Consider the following 19,425-nt stretch of genomic DNA (forward strand, 5'->3'; position numbering starts at 1 on the left):
GATAGGCACTGCCTGAGGGGCGGGGACAAAACGGGAAATTTTTAACTGTGATTGGTTGAAGCGTCTGTCATTCGCAAAATGCGACTTTGCGCCCGGCCCCTTTCGCTCCCGGCATCCCCTGCACGGGAAAAGATGGCGGCGTCCAGGTAGAGGTCTAGTGGGGACTGGATCGGTATGGCGTTGGCGTCCGGGCCCGCTTTGCGGGCGCTTACTGGCTCTGGGAGGCTCGGCCTCGGGGGCTGCGGGGCCCCGAAACGCGGGGCGTACGAGTGGGGCGTGCGCTCCACGCGGAAGCCCGAGCCTCGCCCCCTGGACAGGGTGTACGAGATCCCGGGTCTGGAGCCCATTACCTACGAGGGGAAGATGCACTTCGTCCCGGGGCTGGCTCGGCCGATCTTCCCGCGGTGGGAGCGCGGCTGGAATGATCCACGGTTCCACCGGGCGCCCCCGATCCCCGAGCAGCCTCTGTACAAGGAACAGCCCTGCTACATATTCCATCAGCGCTGCCGACTCCTTGAGGGTGAGGCCACAGGACAAACGGGAGGAGGAGACCCTGTTCTCTGTTCAGCAGTAACCCCGACCCTGGGGAGAGTCAAGAAACCGAGGAGTGACATCCGTCTTCTAAGAGTTCTCAGGATCAAGTGGGATGTAAAGGGCAATGTTGGGAGAGGGAGCAATGGAGAATTTGAGTGTTTCCAGGATTATCTCCTCATTTCTAGGCTCGCCAACTGTAACAGAGAGGAAGTGATTTGCTTATACATTCGTGAAGGGACTCTAGCCAGCCTGGGCCTAGCAAACATTTCTCTGGCAGGCCTTGCCCTTCTCTCCCCATTCCCTCTGCCTTGCTAAAATCCATTAGATTCCATTCCTAAAGCTACCCACCAAGGTCTATTCCCTTATTTGGCCCCTTCCTCCTCCTGAGACTGACTATCTAGGTCCAGCTATCAAAGTACTAAAGCCCAACAATCAAAAGCCCCCCCTTTGGCTCGTCTAGTTAACTTGTCCAATTAAAATTAAACACCACATCCTAACACGGGGTTTCCTTCTTTACCTTTATAAGCTGCCATTTTTCTATGTGCCACATCTGTCTCCTCTCTATCCGGAGGCAGTCCTTTGTCCTACTCTGGGACAAATACCTCTCCCCCTTTTCCTTGTTCCCTTCCCCTGCTCCCTTTTCCTTCATCCCTTTCCTTTCTCCCTTGTTCTCTATCTGCTTTGTCTCTTATTCCTTGCCCTTTATTTGCACAAAGCAAATAAATCTCCATTGTGCTGAGAACTTTGTCTTAGGGGTCCTGCACTGATACGTTTCCTTTCAATAGTGAAGCTGGGTCTACAACATTAGTTTCTCAGGTCAATGTCTTTTGTTAAAAGTCTGGGATGTGTTTTCAAGGAAAGGGATTTGCACACAAAAGTCTACCTACTTAGGGTCCTGTCACTCTTTAAGAACAGATCAAAATGTCTTGAGCCAAAACCTGTCTGCTTCTCAGTATCATCAGGAATTATTTTGGAGATTGATTATTAAGAGTGCCTTTCTTCATTCTTCAAACTTCCATCTTCGCCCAGATCAGGATGAGCATAGGGCAGATCCTAAAAGCAAAAGCAATTGAGGTATGTGGGAGCAGTATTTTCCAAAGGATAGCTAGGAAAAAAAGAGATCTAGCAGGGCTTGGGGGCTAACAGAATCAACAATCTAAGTTTGGAAAACTGATAGCCGTAGGCCAGCCTCCTGAAATGCCCACTCCTATACCTGCAAGCTGATTTTTCTAGCTGTTAACCGCTTTCAGTGGACTCAGAAGGTGCTGTGAAGGGTCTCACGCGGCATGACCCTTTTGAGTACCCTGGTAGTGGATGCCAAGTGGATGTGTTTTAGAAGTTAAGGTTGTACTCACTGAACTAGTCTGAAAATGTATCTTCTGTCCTATACTTTCAAAAGTCATAGAGAGGTCTTATAAAATTACAACAAAGCCTTGCAAAATATGGGCCTGAGAAACAGATGTGGGTTATGGAGAGATTGTGGACTTTAGGGTAGGCAAGCTCAGGTTCTCCTACTTTGTGACCTTAAAGATAAGTGACTTGAAGCAAACCCCTCAATCTTGTCCAAGTTTCCCGTCATGACATAAAATCCCATCTAACTTTAGAGAAGTTCATTACACAGGAGTGACGTTCAGTAAATGATAGCTCTAAAGACTACAGATTTGTCTGTGTGCTAGAGGACCATAAAACTTGGCTCTGAGATTGCAATCAGTACATATCACAGAGCTGGGGTCAGCTAATTAAGTAGCTCCCTGTTTTTATAAATAAAGTTTTACTGGAATACAACCGTGTGCACATGTAAATTATTGCCCATGGCTGCTCTTGTCTCCAATGACAGAATTGAGTTGCTGTGAGGGACTCAGACCTAATATGAGAAAGGTTTGGTATGCATGGGAGTTTTTCTAGTCAAGGTTAGGATGTGGGTTACCAGAAGGGACTTTTAAGTGAAGGGCTGGTCCAGTGAACTAGGCTCACGGCTTTGATTCATCTGCCTGTAGGGAGTCAGCAGGGGTCAGGTCTCAGCAGTCTTGAGCATGGTTTGAACCCCTCCCATGGTAGGCACTCAGTCCCATAGTCAGTTCTCACCACCTTGAAGTAGATCGTCATTCCTGAAGTCGTGCTCTTGATCTGCTCTTTTCTTTTGGTTTTGTTCCTTAGATGTCTCAAAACAAACCCAGCCCTCTCTTGAGGCGGCCTTTTCTCCATGGTCCTACCCAGTCGGCATGAGCATCTCTTCCTGAACTGTCTTCTCTCGCTCTCTCTTTTTGTTTGTTTGTTTTGTGACGACTGTCCCACAGGTATGAAGCAGGCTCTCTGGCTAACTAAGACCAAGTTAATAGAAGGCCTGCCCAAGAAAGTGCTAAGTCTTGTTGATGATCCAAGAAATCAGATAGAGAACCAAGAAGAACGTGTTCTGGATATCATCTCTCATGCCCGTCTCTGGCACTCCACTGAGGACATCCCCAAGAGAGAGACCTACTGGTGAGTTTCCCCCAAATAAGATAGATTTTCAACTGAGGAGTGTGGAGTTACATATTGCTTTAAGTCTTCAAATATCATTTTTTCCCCCAAGCCCAGTCATTGTGAACAGCCTCATACAGCTGTGTAAGTCCCAGATTCTCAAGCACCCTTCTCTGGCCAGGCGGATGTCTGCCCAAAACTACTCTGTAACCACCACCTGGAATCGAGGTTAGTCATCCTACATCCCAGAAGGCCTTGCTGGGTTTTGTTTGGTTTGTTTGTTTACTCTCTCTGCTGCTCTCAGCCCCACCCCCAGATCCCATCCCTCCAGTCCTGCTCCTGCTGCATACTGTTTGGGTTCAGACACACCCTTTATGGGGTCTCACTCCACAAGGCTAACCTCAGACCTGGGATCCTCTAGTCTGCACTGCTGTGCCCAGCTTCTCGTTTCTGTTTTGAACTGCTTCTGAGACTTAATTCAACCATTGACAGCGGACCATATCTGTTGAGTGCCCACAGTATGCTTGGGAGGGTTTAAATGCCGAAGACAAGGAACTAATAAAACACAGTGATCTCCACCCTCATCACCCTCAGCAGCTTTCTCTCCCTTTCCTACTCCTGCACCCTTCCACAGCCAGGTTAGCAAAGCTGCTGGAGGGGTCCTTTCTTTCTTATGTGTTCCCTTGTTTGAAACCCAGGGCCGTCATTTATCACGGCTGTCCACCTCGCCCTAGTTTTCCCCGTTCTGGGGCTCCTTTCTCATATCCCTGAGTTGGTCACTTACAGCTTTTGGTGTCCAGCTTTCCCACCTGTCCGCCTTTGCCCGCGCTGTGTGCTGGGTAGTGCGTGCTGGTGCTTCAGACAGGATTGTCGGTCCAGGTGTTCTCAGTGGTGGCATTGTGGAGCGAGGAAAGCAGCTGTGGCACACTTGGGACTTGGGCTGTCTGTTTGATCAGGTTTCCTCGTCTCCCCCCTTTGCATGTGGATTTCTGGCAAGGAGTCAGCCTGGCGGAGGTAATGGCACCACTAAGGAAATTAGTGTACCTCATTAATGGAGAGTACTTGTTGGCCCGTTGTCAAGTATTACCTCTAATTAAACTGCCCCATTTTGAGCTGTCACTGGAGGAGGGATGTGGAGGGAATTGAATTAGAAACCACACTAGAGTGATCTGCGAGGAGAATCTAAAACCCAAGGTTAGGAGAGGTCTAGGCACATTTGTGTGAGGAAACAGGAAATGCCTTAGAAAACTAATCTTGAGGTGCAATTACTGCAGAAGTTATCTATCTGCAGATGTAGCATCCATTTTTTACATATCTTGGGACGCTGCCTGCTAATTAAATGGCAGTGCCGTTGACCAAACCAATTTCTAATCTTACAACAGTTCTCATCCATTACCTTCACACTGAGATTTTACTGTCTCTGAAACCCAGGCACCTGCAGGGGGTGGTGCCACTCAGCCACTCAGGATGCTGACAACAGTCTTTCTAAACACATTTCGTCAGGTGGCATGTGGCTTCCCATGGGAACAACGCAGACACCATTTCCACATTTTCACAACAAGCTCACTGGTTGGTTCGCTGTGAGTGTGTCTCCTTTGACCATCTGCATCCCCATGTAGAATCCACGCCAGTCCAGCTTACCCGAGGTGCTCTGATCTGTCTGGCTTTTCTCACTTTGTTGTTAAGAAGAATCCGGCCCTTTGCCTGGGTCTGAGAACCCCCTCCTTCCCCTGCTCACAGGACTTCCCTCACCACGTCTCTAACCCTCCAGTGGCATGTCCCAGTCCCCCTGGTTTGTTCCTCCATGCTCTTGCATGCTAGTTTTCATTTTCAGTGCCTGACAGACTCCTACCAGGAGATAGTGGGGTGTTGGGCAGTATCTGAAGACAGTGTTAATGGTCATGACTTAGATGGCGTGAGTAGGGATGGAGATGGAATTCTAGTGGCCAGAGGCCAGGGCTACTGCTCAACACTTACATGCACAGTGCAGCCCTCTCGATGAAGAATTAGCTGATCCCGGTAAGAGAGACCCACTCTCTCCTTCTTCAGATACCCTTTGTTGTTGTTTTTGAGGCAGTCTCACTGTGGAGCCCTGACTGGCCTTGAACTCACTGAAATCCACCTACTTCTGTCTCCCAAGTGCTTCCTCTGCTGCCCAATTTTAAGGTTTTGCTTCCTGGCGGAGGTGCCCCCCGGGGCTTTTCAGAGGGCTGTGTCTGTGTATGGCTCATGCCTTCCTCAGCAGCACTTGCTTCCTGAGGGCTCCTGAGAGCAAAGGGTAATCCTGCTCTGTTGTTGGGTTCCTGGTTTGCAGCTGGTGCTTGAAAAGATAAAGGATGCCCAGGAGTCAGTAGCCTCAGGGTTTATCAAGAGAGCACCCAGGGAGAAGAATGTTCTAGTTCCTCACCCTCTCGGGCTCAGGGTTAATGTTCTAATGCTGTTTGTGTGTTCTGTGAGCAGCAAGTCATCTAGAAAACCTGTAGCAGACTTAGACTTGAGGTTTGGGGGGATGAAGGCCTCACACTTGAGGGCTGTAAAAAGACCAGATTAGACTAATCATCTTTCCCCCATGTTAGAGTCTCTTCTCCTTCAGGTCCGAGATACTAGTGGTACCATACTGAGTGCCAAGGACCCTCTGCCCACCATTGCCTCCAGAGAGGAAGTGGAAGCTACCAAAAGCCACGTTCTGGAAACCTTCTATCCCATCTCTCCTACCATTGATCTTCAGGAGTGCCATGTTTATGATGTGAAAGATTACACAGGTAAGGAGCAAAGCCTTCGGATTTTAGGCAGGACAGAGATGAGGAACGTGCGTTTTATTTAGTTAGTGAGGTTTTTTTTAAACAAGAGTGTCACATTAGTGGTTCTAGTTATTTATTAACCACAGTCGATTCTTCAGCCCCAGCTGACCTTTTTAAATAGTTTATTTAATTTTATGTGCATTGGTCTGAAGGTTTCAGATCCCCTGGAAGTGGAGTCACAGTTGTGGGCTGCCATGTGGGTGCTAAAAATTGAACCTGGATCCCCTGAAAGAGCAGCCAGTGCTCTTAACCTCTGAGCCATCTCTGTAGCCCCTATTTAATTTTTTTAAGGGAAAGGATATACTAATAGTTCTGGGTGCTTGGCACCACAGATGCGTTATCTTCTGGAATTTATGTGGCAGCCCATGCTTCCTAAGTCTGAATCTTCTGCCATTCATGTTAGGAATCACTTCCCCCCAGAAATGCTGAACTTTCAGTCTCAATCAGGAACTTTTCATTATCTTCCCACAGCCCCTGAGTCACCCTGGATCTTGGCACGTCTCTGTGCTGGGATGTGAATGATTTTCCTGTCTGGTTCCCCTCTAAACTGGGAGCATCTCACAGGCAGCACAGGCTCCACGTGGGCTCTCCCTGCTTCTTGTCTAGAGCTTAGTGTGAATGTTTGCCGGGTGTCCGTGTGCTGCATGGAGCAGCCTAGAGGACCAAGGCATGCAGGAAAGCCCCGTCTCTCTGTTAGCACTCTTCTCCTGGATATTCAGAGCCCATGTCCTCAGTCTCTTTCTCCTTCCTTTGCCCACATTCACTGATTCCAGGCACTTATTCTAGAAGCACCCTGCCCACCAGAGATTTATTCATAGCCTCTCAGAAATGTTCATGACATGACAGTGTCACGTGTGAAGCGAACAGGTGCTGAGCTGAAGTCGTTAAGTGCGAGGCAAGGCATTTGTTACTAATCGTAGGGTCCGGACGTCTGCCGTCTTCAGTACGGCCACAGCTTTTAGTTATCCATGGTTTAGTCTCACTGTCATCTGGGCACTTGGATGGAGTTAGAGTGTGTGTAGGAAGCACCTGCTACAGGTTGGCAAGCATTTTCTGTGATGAGCCAAATGGTGACACTTAAAGCATTCTGGGTTTTACAGGGCGCCTCTGGTTTCTGTCTCAGCTCCTCAGCAGCCATCCGTAGATCTATGAGCATCATTATGTACTAATGTCTCCTTCGAGTCGTTAGTCCCTGCCTGAGCCATGGTCAGGAGCACTCTCCTGAGGCTCTGTGGCAGACCGGTCAATCTGTGTCTCCTCACTCCTCCTGTCTCTTCTCTTGCAGGATTCCAGGAGGGCTATCCTTACCCCCATCCCCACACCTTGTATGTCCTAGAAAAGGCCAATTTACGGCCACACCGCTTTCTTCCGGAACAGCTAAGAGCCAAGATGCTCCTGTTTGCTTTTGCGAATGCCCTGGCTCAGGCTAGGCTCCTCTATGGGGTATGTGTGTGAGAAGAGCATAGAACTGCTTTCTGTGGGCTTGGCCTCCTACTGTAAAGACTACTCCCAGGAAGAATGGAGTGGGGACTGATTTGAGTTTTCTGAGAAGTCTCAGGAAAATGCAGTTCTGCTTGACTTGTAGCAACCAGCTGATCTCTCCTGGGGGTCCAGACACAGCAGTCCTCGGTGTCATTTAGAGTTCTACTCTCCAGAATGCCAGGCTGTCAGGGAACTAATCACTTCACCCTGCAGTTTTCAACAGGCAGTATTGAGAGAGGAGGGAACAAGGCACACCCTCCTCAGGAGCATATGCTTCTCTGGGCTCCACACCCCAGTCTGCTCTTAGGGTCAGAGCTGGAGCACATGGCACCATCAGGAAGCCCAGGAAGTGAGGCCAGGCAGTGCTCTCTCAGTTCAGGGTGGCCTCCAGGGATACATGATGCCACTTGGTAGTGGCCCTCAATACTAAGAGGAAGTCCCAAGACCTAGATGGTGTAGAATGGGGACTGAGTGGTTGTCACAGAAAGCTGTCTCGAAGATGAGGAAAAGGCCTGGTTGGGGGTAGGAGTGGGAACATGGGGCCTATTTCTGAGAGCTCCTGTTATTCTCCCAGGACTCAATTAGAACCTAAGGCCCACAGTCCTCCTGGGAGTGAGGGAGTTAGGATTTCCATCCACCCTGCCTGGTGTAGGTACTGGCAGGTTGGGTTTGGCTGGCTGCGTGAGTGGGGAGTAGAATGAACTCCTGTATTGAGCACCTGACACATCTCAGATGTTAACAAACTGTTGACGTCAGTGGTTCTCAAAATACAGTCCTGGAGGAGCAATAGGACCTTATCGAGGAGCTTGATGAACATGTACTTCACAGACCCACTGAGTGGGAAGTCCTGAGTGGGGCCCAGCAGTCAGCAGCTGAGCCCTCCGGCTAAGGCTGCACCAAAGTTGGAGAGCTACTCACCTGGTTTGCTCTTTCGAACAACCTGTGTAGCAGGTGCTGTTAGCCTCACTTTGTAGATGAAGAGACAGGCCCAGGAAGGCTAATTTATGTTTCTGATCATATAGCTGAGAACCTGGAGTGGGCTAGGAATATAGTTCAGTGGTAGACCACCTTCCTAGCATGTGTAAGTCCCCAGGTTCCATCCCCAGCATGGTAAGAAATAGAACCAGAGAGATTAGCAACTGGCATCTTCATGTGGCCTTCTTAACGTCTTAATAGTGGGCAGGTAGTGGGCAGCTGGCTTCAGTCCTATTCCTTCACTGTATACATCTTGAACTCTGTAAGATGAGGTAAATCACCCACTATCCCACAGCTAATGAGTGAGAAAGCAGAGGTTGATCTGTGATTCCTACAGCTTCAAAAGGATGTGCTGCCCCCAGTTTGGGCAGAGGAAGGAAGCAGAGCAGCCACATACCATGTCCCAGGGCCACAGGTTCAGTATGCTCTCTGCCAGCTGTTGCCAGAAGGGCCTGGGTAGCAGTGCTGGTTAATTGCCACCCAGTTAGATAGGAGAAGCAGCCTCCTCCACCATCTCCAGGTGCAAATTATTCCTGGGGCTGTGAAGTTGAGTAGTTATGGGATGAGCCTCCATGTAAAAGGCAAAATTGCTGAGAAATTTATGTACTACCTGCAGTTTTATTGATCTGTAGAGGGAGATAAGAGTCAATACTGAATCTCAGCTACCACTGCAGGTACTTCTCTTTATTTATTTCTCATGCATCTAAGAGCAGGTATTTCTAAGACCAACAGCCCTGGAGGGGCCCACACTTGGGACTTCCTTTAGTTAGTCTTAAAGCCAGGTAAGCCCTGGGTGGGCGAGGCAGCGGCGGGTTTTGCATCAGGGGTGCCCTGTTTTTTGTGGCTGGACTGTGGGATCTTTGGCCAGTAGCAGTCTGGATTATTACAAACTATGCAAAGGCAAACCATAGAGTTACCCAAACAAGAACACTTAAGAGCTGGGGGGTTTGGCGCACACCTTTAAACCCAGCACTTGGGAGGCGGAGGCAGGCAGATCTCTGAGTTCGAGAACAGCCTGGACTACACAGGGAAACGCTGTCTCAAAACAAAACAAAAAAAACATAATAACAACAAACACATTTAAGAATGAAAGAGGCCCTGCTGTCAGATACACTGGGACACCAGGAGCAGCCTGGACAGCGGTCTTACCTGACATAGCTCATGCCTCAGGGTGGCCTCGAACAAACTTCTCCAAACCTTAGCTTCTGCCTGGGAAGCAAGAATCTATGAAAAACAGGCAGGGTGCCTGGACTTGGGTAAGCTCCCGTAACTCTCCTGAGTGTCATTACTGTTACCGTGAGATCAGTACAGGCCCTGGCTGTGACATGCCTGGAGTACACCTTCCAGGACTGTGACCCACTGCAACTTGCAGTAAGCAAATGAAACTCCTGACTGACTGCAATGTAGACAGTCAGCTTCCGGGAGTACCCAGTGATGCCAGGCCTTCAAGAGCAAGGCAGATGTGACAGCATGTCCAGTCTGCCCCTGTGACTGCAGACAAGTTGGTTTCCCATATTGAGTCTCTCCTCATCTTGTCAGCTGGAGTGAAGACTGAATGACAGCTCTAATCATAAGCTTCCAGGTCAGCCTTTGATAGCTGACCTCACCGTTGTCTTACTGGGGAAGGCAGAGGATTGAGGGATTCCCTCCATTAACCTCTGACTCGCCTGAACTTCAGGGCTTGCCCAGTAATTGCCAGTCAGCAGTGGGAGTTAGTACTGGAGTTGAGGAGCAGGTTTCTGGGGCCTTGAGGCAGAGAAGGCAAGACTAGGTGAGGAGAGGCCCGGCTGGGTTGGAGGAGGCCAGGCTGGGTGAAGGGAGGCCTGGCTGGGGGGTGGGGGGAGGCTGGCTGTGGACTGTAGAACTCCTCATCCTGCCTTACCTGCCCTGAGGTGAAGTCAAAAAGGAAGCAGGTGGGTGTTTTAAAGGTGGAATCGGGATGCCTGGAATGTGCTCTTGTGCTTCATGGTTTGTTTACCTGTCCACTTCCTTAGAGTGCCACCGAGGTCTTGGAGCGGCCAGTAGTCGTACAGAGCGTGGGCACCGATGGCCGCGTCTTCCAGTTCCTCGTGTTGCAGCTGAACACCACAGATCTGGCCTCCAGTGAGGGCGTCAAGAATCTGGTATGGGTAGACTCAGACCAGCTCCTTTACCAGCACTTCTGGTGTCGCCCAGTCATCAAAAAGAAGGTGGTGGTGGTAAGTCCAGCTTCCTCAAGCCTTGTGATTACAGTAGGCCTTGACTTGTCCATCCAGAGGGAACCTCAGTTGGGCCTGCTCTGGCAGAAGGGGCTCTGGGAACTGAACACCCACATCTGCCTGCCCTTCTCTTCAGTTCCTGCTGTGGGAGACTGTCCCTGTGTCCACTCCCCCACCAGCATCCGTGCCTTGGTGGGCCCCGTTAGAGCACAGTCACGTTGCTGCCTTGTGGTTATTGCTAAACCTGCCTGAAGGCAGGCTTAGGAGCACTGGAGTCACTGTCAGCCGTAGGGATCTCCTCCTGTGACCTGTCCCTGCTGCCCGTGGGGCTCAGCTGATGTCCAGCCTGCTGTCTGTGCAGTGGCAGTGAGGACATTAAACCCCTCAGGCTAGGATGGAGGGAGAAGCACTCTGAGGATGCGAGGGCAGGACACAGGTGCTGTGGGGTCCGGGGGGGGTGGGGGTGGGACACCCACTGTGTTCCACACAGACTGTGCAGACTGGCTCAGTGGTGTTGAGTGGCCTTTAAATTTTGAGTGTTCAGTGGTGACTTCTTGAGCCTGTCAGTGTTTCTTCCTTGAAATGCTGTGTGAGTCTGGACCCTTCACTGGCCTCAGCCTCCTTGTCTCCTGCAGTCCCCAGCCCCCCCCACCCCCCACCCCCCGTCAGTCACATGTTAGTGTCGTCTCCCTCCTGTCTTCAGGCTCTTTCTCCTAGGGTATGAACACAGTGGCAGGCCTGTTGTCAGGGCTCTCCCTTAACCCCTCCAGTTCCATTTCCCGCCTCTGCACCCCACCACCACGGGCTTGGGCACTGATCTTGCCTTGGCCCTTCCTGCCCTCATGTGTGCCCCTGTGTTATTTTCTGCCCTCTTTAAACCTTCTCCTCTTCCTTTTTTCCCGGCTCACTCCACTTGCCCTTCACGTGTAAAAGTCAGTGAGGTAGTCATACACACACACAAAGACCCTTAGTCTCTTGGTATTGCTTCTGTATTGAGGTCTGTCACCTTTTCTTGTCAGTATTTAAACACCTGACTGGAAGTTTCTTGAGGATAGGGGCCAGATCTGCATCCCTCCTGGGCCTCCAGCAGTGAGCACAAGCCAAACACAGTGAGAGCAGGGGCCTGCAGACTGTCTAGAGAGCCCAGCACAGCGAGAGCAGGGGCCTGAACACTGTCTAGAGAGCCCAGCACAGCGAGAGCAGGGGCCTGCAAGCCTGTCTAGAGAGCCCAGCACAGTGAGAGCAGGGGCCTGCAGACTGTCTAGAATGGGGAGCTCTTGTCACTTGCTGGGGGTTGGAGTGAGGGGACTTAGGGAGGTGACAGGTGCCAGAAACCCTCAGCATATCTACAGTACCAGCTCCTCGGTGTCCTCGGTCACAGAAAGGTGATGTGGGAGGAAAATAGTGATTCGCGGGGCACTGACAAGTCACAGAAGAGTGACCTGTCTCGTTTTTGTCGTGAAACCTGGTAGCAGGATCCTAATGGTCTGTGTTCTTTCCAGGAACCTGCTGGGCCTGTTGATTTCCAGCCAGAGACGTTCAGGAAGTTTTTAGCTCTGTACTTGCATGGTGCTGTGTGAACCTGTGCGGCCTTCCCCACCTTCCTGCCTCTGAAGAGCTTGCATCCTAGGAAGGTGGTGCCTGGGCCTGGGCAAGCCTCCTCCTCCTTCTCAGTCTGGTGGTCTTGCTGGCAATAAAGAGTCTTGGTACTGCACTGGTGCCTGTGCTGGTGTGCGGCTGTCTGAGATACGGTGTGTAGGCCGTGCCATGTGCCTCCTTGTGCCTCCTTCCCTCTTACAGGGACAGGCCCTGGACCGGCTGTGCTTTACACTCAGATGAGCCATGCCTGAGTTCCGGTTTCCTCACCTGAACCCTGAGGCTAATGTCCTTTCCCTTGGAGGTTTTGGCTCCCTTCCCCCCCCACACACACTTTGTTTTTCAGACAGAGTATTGCTGTGTGCTAGCCTTGCCTTGAAATTGCCATCCTCTGACCTTAGCGTGGAGTACTGAATTTCAGGCCTGTGCCACCTCACCCTGTCCCTTCTTGTTTTTTGTTTTGTTTTCTTTTAGTGCTGGGTATTGAACCTATGAAAGGTACTGTACCACTGAGCCACATCCCTGCCCCCTTTCTAATTTTGAAGATTCTAGCTATGAGTCTGTCTTGCCTGCCTCATGGCAGGTACTATAAATGTGTGCTAAGTTCTTAGGGAAAATTTTCCTTTTAATGTATACACGTGTTTTGTCTGTCTTGTATATATGAGTATCCCTGAGTGCCTAGTGCCCAAAGAAGCCAGAAGACAGGGTCAGATCCCTCAGAACTGGAGTTACAGCTGGTTGGGAGCTGCTGAGTGGGTGCTGGGAACTATCCTGGCTCCTCTGGAAGAGCAGCCACTGGTCTTAACTGCTGCGCTATTTAAATTGTACCTACACCCCTTAGAGACTGTAGAGGCTCTGAAGAGAGTATTCATTGTAGAGTCCTAGTTTCCTGCTCAGTTGACGAGTTTCCTAGGTCAGCTGAACTCCGAAAAACATCCAGTCCTATTTGACATTGGTAGTTGTAGAGTAAATGCCACTGTCATAGTCAGGAAAAGTACTGCCCGGTGAGCATGTGGAAGGCATAGTTCTTTCCCTAAAATGAGAACTTGTAAGGAGCGGCCCCACACTCCCACAGCTGAGGGTCTGAGTCAGCTTCCCTAGTGTACATCTAGGGACAGAGACCTGTGTGTGGATGTTTGCAGAAGAAGTTGGCCCAGTGCCTGTGGGGAGCACAGGTCAATGCAGTAGAGAGCCGGAGCTTGCCCAGTGCATCTGTGATCACACCTGAGGCCTCAGTGGGGTCCACAAAACCCAAGAGCCACATTGCTCATATGTGGGTGAGCCTGTCTACAGGGACTTTTCACTTGTCACAGGTCATTGGTAACTGCCACTCCCACAGAGGGCAAGGCCTTGGGTGAGGTGGCTCTGTTGGCCGTGAATACTCAGGCTTCCGATGGGAAGAACACCGAGAGACCTTGGGGCTGGGGGACATCATCCAACAGTGTCAGCACTGGGCCCAGTCTGCCCCACTTCAGGCTATGCTCTTCCTTCACAGCTAACTGCAGGGCTTAGAGGGGCTCTGGGCCTGGGGGAGATGTGGGCAAGAGGGTCACCAAGAAGAAGATTAAGAGAGAAAGGAACCTGGTGTGTGAGGTCCTGGGAACAGGGAGCATGAGGGGGTTGGAATGGAGGTTGGGGTGGCTCATGAACCTTGAACACCAAGTACCTTGGACTTCCCAAGGGAGGTAGATGGTCTGGCCTGGGGTCCAGGTGAGCCACGTTATCAGTTTGATATTTTCTTGAAGGATGAAAACAAAAGATGAAGATTGAGGGATTGTACTTTAGAAAAGTAAAAAAGTTATCACTCACCCCGAGCAACCCCTAGCCCTTCTGTCCAGGTGTCATTCAGCTTATTTTCCACATGTCACACATGTGTGTCCTAAGCACACAACTGTGTATACTTAGTGTCCTCCTTGCACACTTACCTAGTCTTGGGAGTCTCAGGGTCCCCACACTGGCATGGACAGCATACCCTACTTCTGGGGCTGCAGTTGGGGTTGTTCCTGGGTATTAGTAATATAAAATGCGGCACCAAGCATCCCTGCTCGTGACTCCGAGTCTGGTTTGGCCAGCGCAGCCATCGGGTAAATCGCTGGCAGTGGAATTGCTGTGTCAGAGGCACAGAGGACGAATTGGCAGATGACTGAAAAGGCCAGTTGGAGGCCACCGTGGTAATCCTCCGCACTCCGCAGTGATGGCTGGAAGCCCAGGGCGGCCCAGGTCCTATCGGGCCTGGCTTGTTGCTGGTGAAGAGGGTGAGACGAACAGTCTTGAGTGAGGGCTAGAGGCTCTCAGTAAGCACAATTAGCCCCTGACCTTGCAGCTTGAGCTCCGAGGATGGGCCAGCATTACGGCTGCAGTCCGTGTTCCCCTAGCTCCAGAGTGAGGATCTCCTGCCTGGCCATGGCCCTATCACAAGGACCCAGAGCCCATAGCACATACAAGCCAAACTGAACACTGCTTCTCTACTGAGGCAGGAGGAATGGGGGGCATCCCCACCCCCATAGAGATGGGGAAACTGAGGAGGCTGAAAGACCCACATAATTCACTGAGCTAGAAAGTTCACATGTGCTGACAAGCGCCACCTCTACAGAGGTGAACTCCCAACTCCCTGTTCACAACCGCCTCGTCTCTTCTGCTTTTTTTTTTTCTTTTTTTTTTTTACCCCCAGTTTTTGAAGACAAGGTTTCTCTGTGTTACAGTTCTGATTGTCCTAGAACACACTCTGTTAACAGGCTGGCCTTGAACTCACAAAGATCCGCCTACCTCTGCCTCCCGAGTGCTGGGATTAAAGACTTGTGCCACCACCGCTGGGCTTCTTGGCTTTCTTTATGGGGTGACATTATGTCTGTGTGGCTCAGGGCCTGAGGACAGGTGCCTAGCTGAGCAGCCTGAGTCTGAAGGAAGAAGTCCATGTTGGGGGGAGGAAAGGGATGCAGAGTCACACTTGGCAGGAACTGCTCAGAAGACTTGAAGCAACAGACTTGGGGCCAAAGTGACATTCTCATAGTGAGCCTGACTGGGCTTATCCATTAAAAAGCTCATCCCTGCTGAGAGTGGAGATGGACACCTATAATCCAAATACTCAGGAGGGGGAAGCAGGAAGATCAGAGGTTCACGGCCATCTTGGCCTACATTGGGGATTCCTGCCCAGCCTGGGCTAAATGAATCTTTATTTCAAAAATAAATAAATACTTTTTTTTTTTGAAAGGAAAGGTTGGCTCAATTCAATCTCCAAGGAACTTAAGTCTGGCCTGGGAGGAAGCCATTCCCCACAGTCGCAGGCATCCAGCTGCCCCCACGTTCTCCTCTGCAGAGTGAGAACAGCGCCCCTGTCCACAGGCTTTCACCTTTGAGTTAGGTGGGCTGCATCTGACCAGGCTTCCCTCAGGTCTGTTTGGAGTTTTAGAAGCCCCAGCTTCTAAAAAGCTGGAAGAGGTTCACTTTCTGCCCAAGGTGGCCCTTGGCAGATGGTAGCCAGAGGCCTGGTGATTTCACTTAGAGGGCTGTGTCTCTCACTCACACGCCTTGTAGGCCCAAGGCTGGAAGATGCTGCATGGGATCAGCTCAGACTCTTAACTCAAGTTGAGTCCCTTGAAGCAGGCACAGGACCTGATGGTGTCAGACTGTCCCTTTGACATGCCCACATGAATGCTGATGGTCACCTGGTATGGGGAACCTGAACTGCCCCCCCCCCCCCAACTCATAGAGACATATATTTACCTCCAGTTAACAGTCAACTCCAGTGTGTGCTCCTTGCTTCAGATGACGGGTTCCTAGCCACTTGATCACCCTCAGAATAGTTCACCGAGTGTCTAGTATGTGCCAGACCTGAGCAAGGCTGTGTACACTGAGCAGACAAAACAGGTCCTGCAGCCACCATATTTACATTCCTGCATAGAACTGTCCCACGCTGAGGCAAGACAGTGTGACCTTGGCCCACAGCAGCTACTAGCCACTGCCTGGTAGAAGGGAAAATCTTCAGGGAGGCAGCTCCTAGGAGGGATGTACTCACAGCTGGGGATGTGAGCACTGACCCCCCAGGCCAGGGAGGCCACACTGAGAGACAGGCCCTCTGTGTCAATGAAACAGGGTAAAGGCCTTAATGGAGGGTAGGGCAAAGCAGGAGTGTTTGGAGCCAGTGTGGGCTCTGAGCTAGGTGGAGCAGTCCCCACGCAGAGACACTGGCCCTCATCCCCGTAGCAGCTGCAGAACTGCACCTGGGCATCTTTGCCAAAAGAGGAAGTGCAAAGCCTCCAGAGACCTTTTAGAGGTGGCAATCCAGCCAAATCAGGTCTGGTGTCAGAGTGAGCTGGCTCTAACTCCAGTGCCACCCCTGGGAAATGCCTGTGTAACTTCCCCTGCATATACACCCACCCTGGGTCCTAGGAACCAGACCTCCTCACACACACACACACACACACACACACACACACACACACACACACACACACACACACACCACCCCTTCCCCAGACCTCCTCACACACACACACACACACACACACACACACCACCCCTTCCCCAGCTGGCTTTCACCCTCCCCACGGGGGATGCCCTCTCTCTAAGCACATTCATTTTCAGGTGTTCTAGTGGAATGTCATCCTGTAGCTTCAGCTCCAGGGTCTCGGTTCTGAGTTCTGGCCCATACTCATCATCTTCCAGTAGGGGCCGTCCCTAGAAAGACTGGAGGTGGGGGATGATGGACCTTGGATAGCCTGGGGTCTCCTTCCCAGATCTGCCCCACTTCCCACTTCCCAGAAGTAGGCGGGGCTGTGAGTAGGGCAGGCAGAGCAAGACCAGTACTTCTGGTTCAGGATGCTGCTGCCCGAGGGATCAGGCTTCATGCCAACTATCTCAGGTCACATCTCCCTAGACCCACGTAGGGAGTGGGTTTGCTGCCCAGGGCAAGAGCTCCATCTCTGAGAGGCCAACCTGTAGAGAGCAATATGCCCCTCCCTGGAACATATTCATGATTTATAGGCTTCTAACCCAAATAGACCAATGTGGGGACCCCCAAATGTGTCAGGACTCCTGAGGTTCCCTATAATACACCTCTGGCAACTTAGTCATTGACATTATTCTAGAAGTATGTACTGTGTGCCAGGCAGTGTTCTGGGATTGGGAGACTCAAGCTGGGAGTTACAGTCCCTGTCCCCAGGAGTTCCTAGGCTGCCTAGTGGTCCCTGGCAGTAATGAGTCTCTGGATCTGCAGTAGCAGGTACCCACAAAGGCCACCTTCCCCCCATCTAAGGTCCTGCCCACATGTGACAGCACTGGGGACAGGCACCCTGAGTATATTCCAGGAGTGACTGACTCAGCAACCTTCAGTTCTCCACAAACACCCACTGAGCACCTGCCAGGACATAGGCCCTGGCTTGGAGAAGGCAGGCATTGACTCATCAGTGCAGGGAGGGCCTCTGGGAACTCAGACAGCTAGCTGCCACAGCTGAGGAGTTTCTTCACGGTGTGGCTTTGGGGGCTTGGTTCCAGGGACCAGACAGAGAACTGAGGCCTGGGTGACAGCTACATCAGGTGGTAGGTGGTGAGAAGAGGCAAGAGACTCCATGGGTACCAGTCCTCGGGGTCTATCGGATGCCACGAGCTTTGACCCAGGCCACACGGTCACTCAGCTCCCCCTCCACCCACCTTTGCTGGCTCCTCGCTTCCATTTCCGATCACTGGGAACCCCAGAGGACCCATCTCCATTTAGTCCCTAGATGGCCTAATCCTGTCTCCAGCCATCAGTCATTCAAATGCCAACTCCCTAAGCTGACCGCTAACACACACCAATTTCTTTGTGCCTACCTAGGTGACTCAATTTAACATGCATAAGCAGTTCTCCATGCCACCTGCCTGGCCCCACAGGGGGTGGCACCATCCTTCCAGGCCGGTTTGCTTAGCAGGTAGATGACACCAAACACGAGTGGGTGACCGCAGAAAGAGTGGGGAGCCCCAGAAGTGCCAGCTTCATGGCACTGGAAAGGCCACAATGAGGCCGGGAAACCAAACAGGAAGCTAACTGTCCAGGTCCCAGCTGCCAAGGGTTGGGGTTTCACAGGGTCTCAGGAATGGACAGGAGGAAGCCCAGCACAGGACAGAATGGACCTCTTTTTCAGTACACAGCTCACAGCCTGGTAGTCTGTGTCCAACCTCTGGGCCCAATGCCAAGCCCGCCCGCGGCTGAGAGGGGGGCCCAGTTCCCTCTACCCCCCTTTCCCTGCCTAGCCCACAGCCAAACCCTGGGGAGCCACATGCATCTGGAGATCAGGTGGTCCAGCTCCACATGAGTCAGGGCTAAAACAGTCATGAGTCTGAAGGAGTCCCCTCCCCGCTCCAGCCTCCTGGGATCTTGAGTCTTAGGGGTAGCTCTTCTGCCCCATGGACAGGTCTAGGCCAGGTCCTCAGGTAAACAGCCAGCCTTGATTCAGGCTCTCCTCTGGCTGTAGCTTTCAGGGAAAGGGAAGCCAGGGTGTGTGGGTCTCTTCAGCCAGGCCCCCGTGCACAGCGAGGACCAGCAGGGAAGGAGAGGCTGCTCTGGGGCCCCAGCTTTGGAGACCTTAGGCTGACTCCTCCACTCCTGCCGAAGCTTCAGCCCTTCCCTCCTGCCAGAGCTTCACGCTGCTCAGGGAAGTGCTCTGGCCTAGCCCTAACGTCTTGGTTAGGCCTGAGCCAGGTAATGCCAATCCTCTGGTGAAGGAAGACCAGACTGGTCATCTGTGCTGGGAAGGCAACGTGTGTAGGGGCTGTTCTGGGGCCCAGGTGATGGGGTGTGGGGAAAGGATGCAGTGCAGGTCGCCTCCCACCTCAGCAGACCTGGGGATGTCTTCTCCCACACAGCAGCCCCTCCACAGCTCCTGTCTGGAGGCATGAATGAGGAGACTGTGCAACAAGTACCTCTTCCCAGCTGCCTGTGTGGGTGCCACAGGCTGCATCACCCAGCGGTCCAAAGGGATGCTTCCCCGACAGTCAGAAACTGCTGACGAAAGCCTAGGATGGAACCTCGAGCATCCCAGCTCCTCCCAGTCACACCAAGGGTGAGTTGATAGGAGCCACTAGTGAGCACACATGACTCACATTCCCCACGAGGCACTGGTGTTAGTGCCTAGATGAAGAAACTGAGGTCAGTCACAAACTAACCTACTCGCGGCCACGTCCCGAGTAGTGACGACAGCAAGATTCCAACCTGCAGCACTGCGATCTGGTTCTAAGATTCTTGGAAAAGCAGAGTACTTTGTTCAAGCACTGGCCATCCCTGGCCCCCCCGCCCCCACAGGCATGGAGGATGGTACCCGACTTCAGCTGTACTTTGTGAACACAGACAACCAGCATCCCCCATACTCTGCAGCCCCCCTGTAAGCTACAGGTCAGTCTGGATC

The 19,425-nt window shown here is 51.8% G+C and overlaps 1 protein-coding gene across 1 annotated transcript; it reads left to right on the forward strand.

Moving 5' to 3' along the window:
* Positions 1-108: 108 nt before the first annotated feature.
* On the forward strand, positions 109-12,164 carry Mrpl37 (mitochondrial ribosomal protein L37). Its single transcript, XM_052715590.1, has 7 exons — positions 109-520; positions 2,832-3,015; positions 3,107-3,222; positions 5,571-5,756; positions 7,081-7,238; positions 10,247-10,450; positions 11,953-12,164. The coding sequence occupies exons 1-7, from the start codon at positions 175-177 to the stop codon at positions 12,028-12,030; spliced, it is 1,272 nt and encodes a 423-aa protein (XP_052571550.1). The 5' UTR covers positions 109-174; the 3' UTR covers positions 12,031-12,164.
* Positions 12,165-19,425: the final 7,261 nt, after the last annotated feature.

Source organism: Peromyscus californicus, unplaced genomic scaffold, assembly GCF_007827085.1.
Source record: "Peromyscus californicus insignis strain IS unplaced genomic scaffold, ASM782708v3 Scaffold_5__1_contigs__length_169319896, whole genome shotgun sequence".
Taxonomy (NCBI): domain Eukaryota; kingdom Metazoa; phylum Chordata; class Mammalia; order Rodentia; family Cricetidae; genus Peromyscus; species Peromyscus californicus.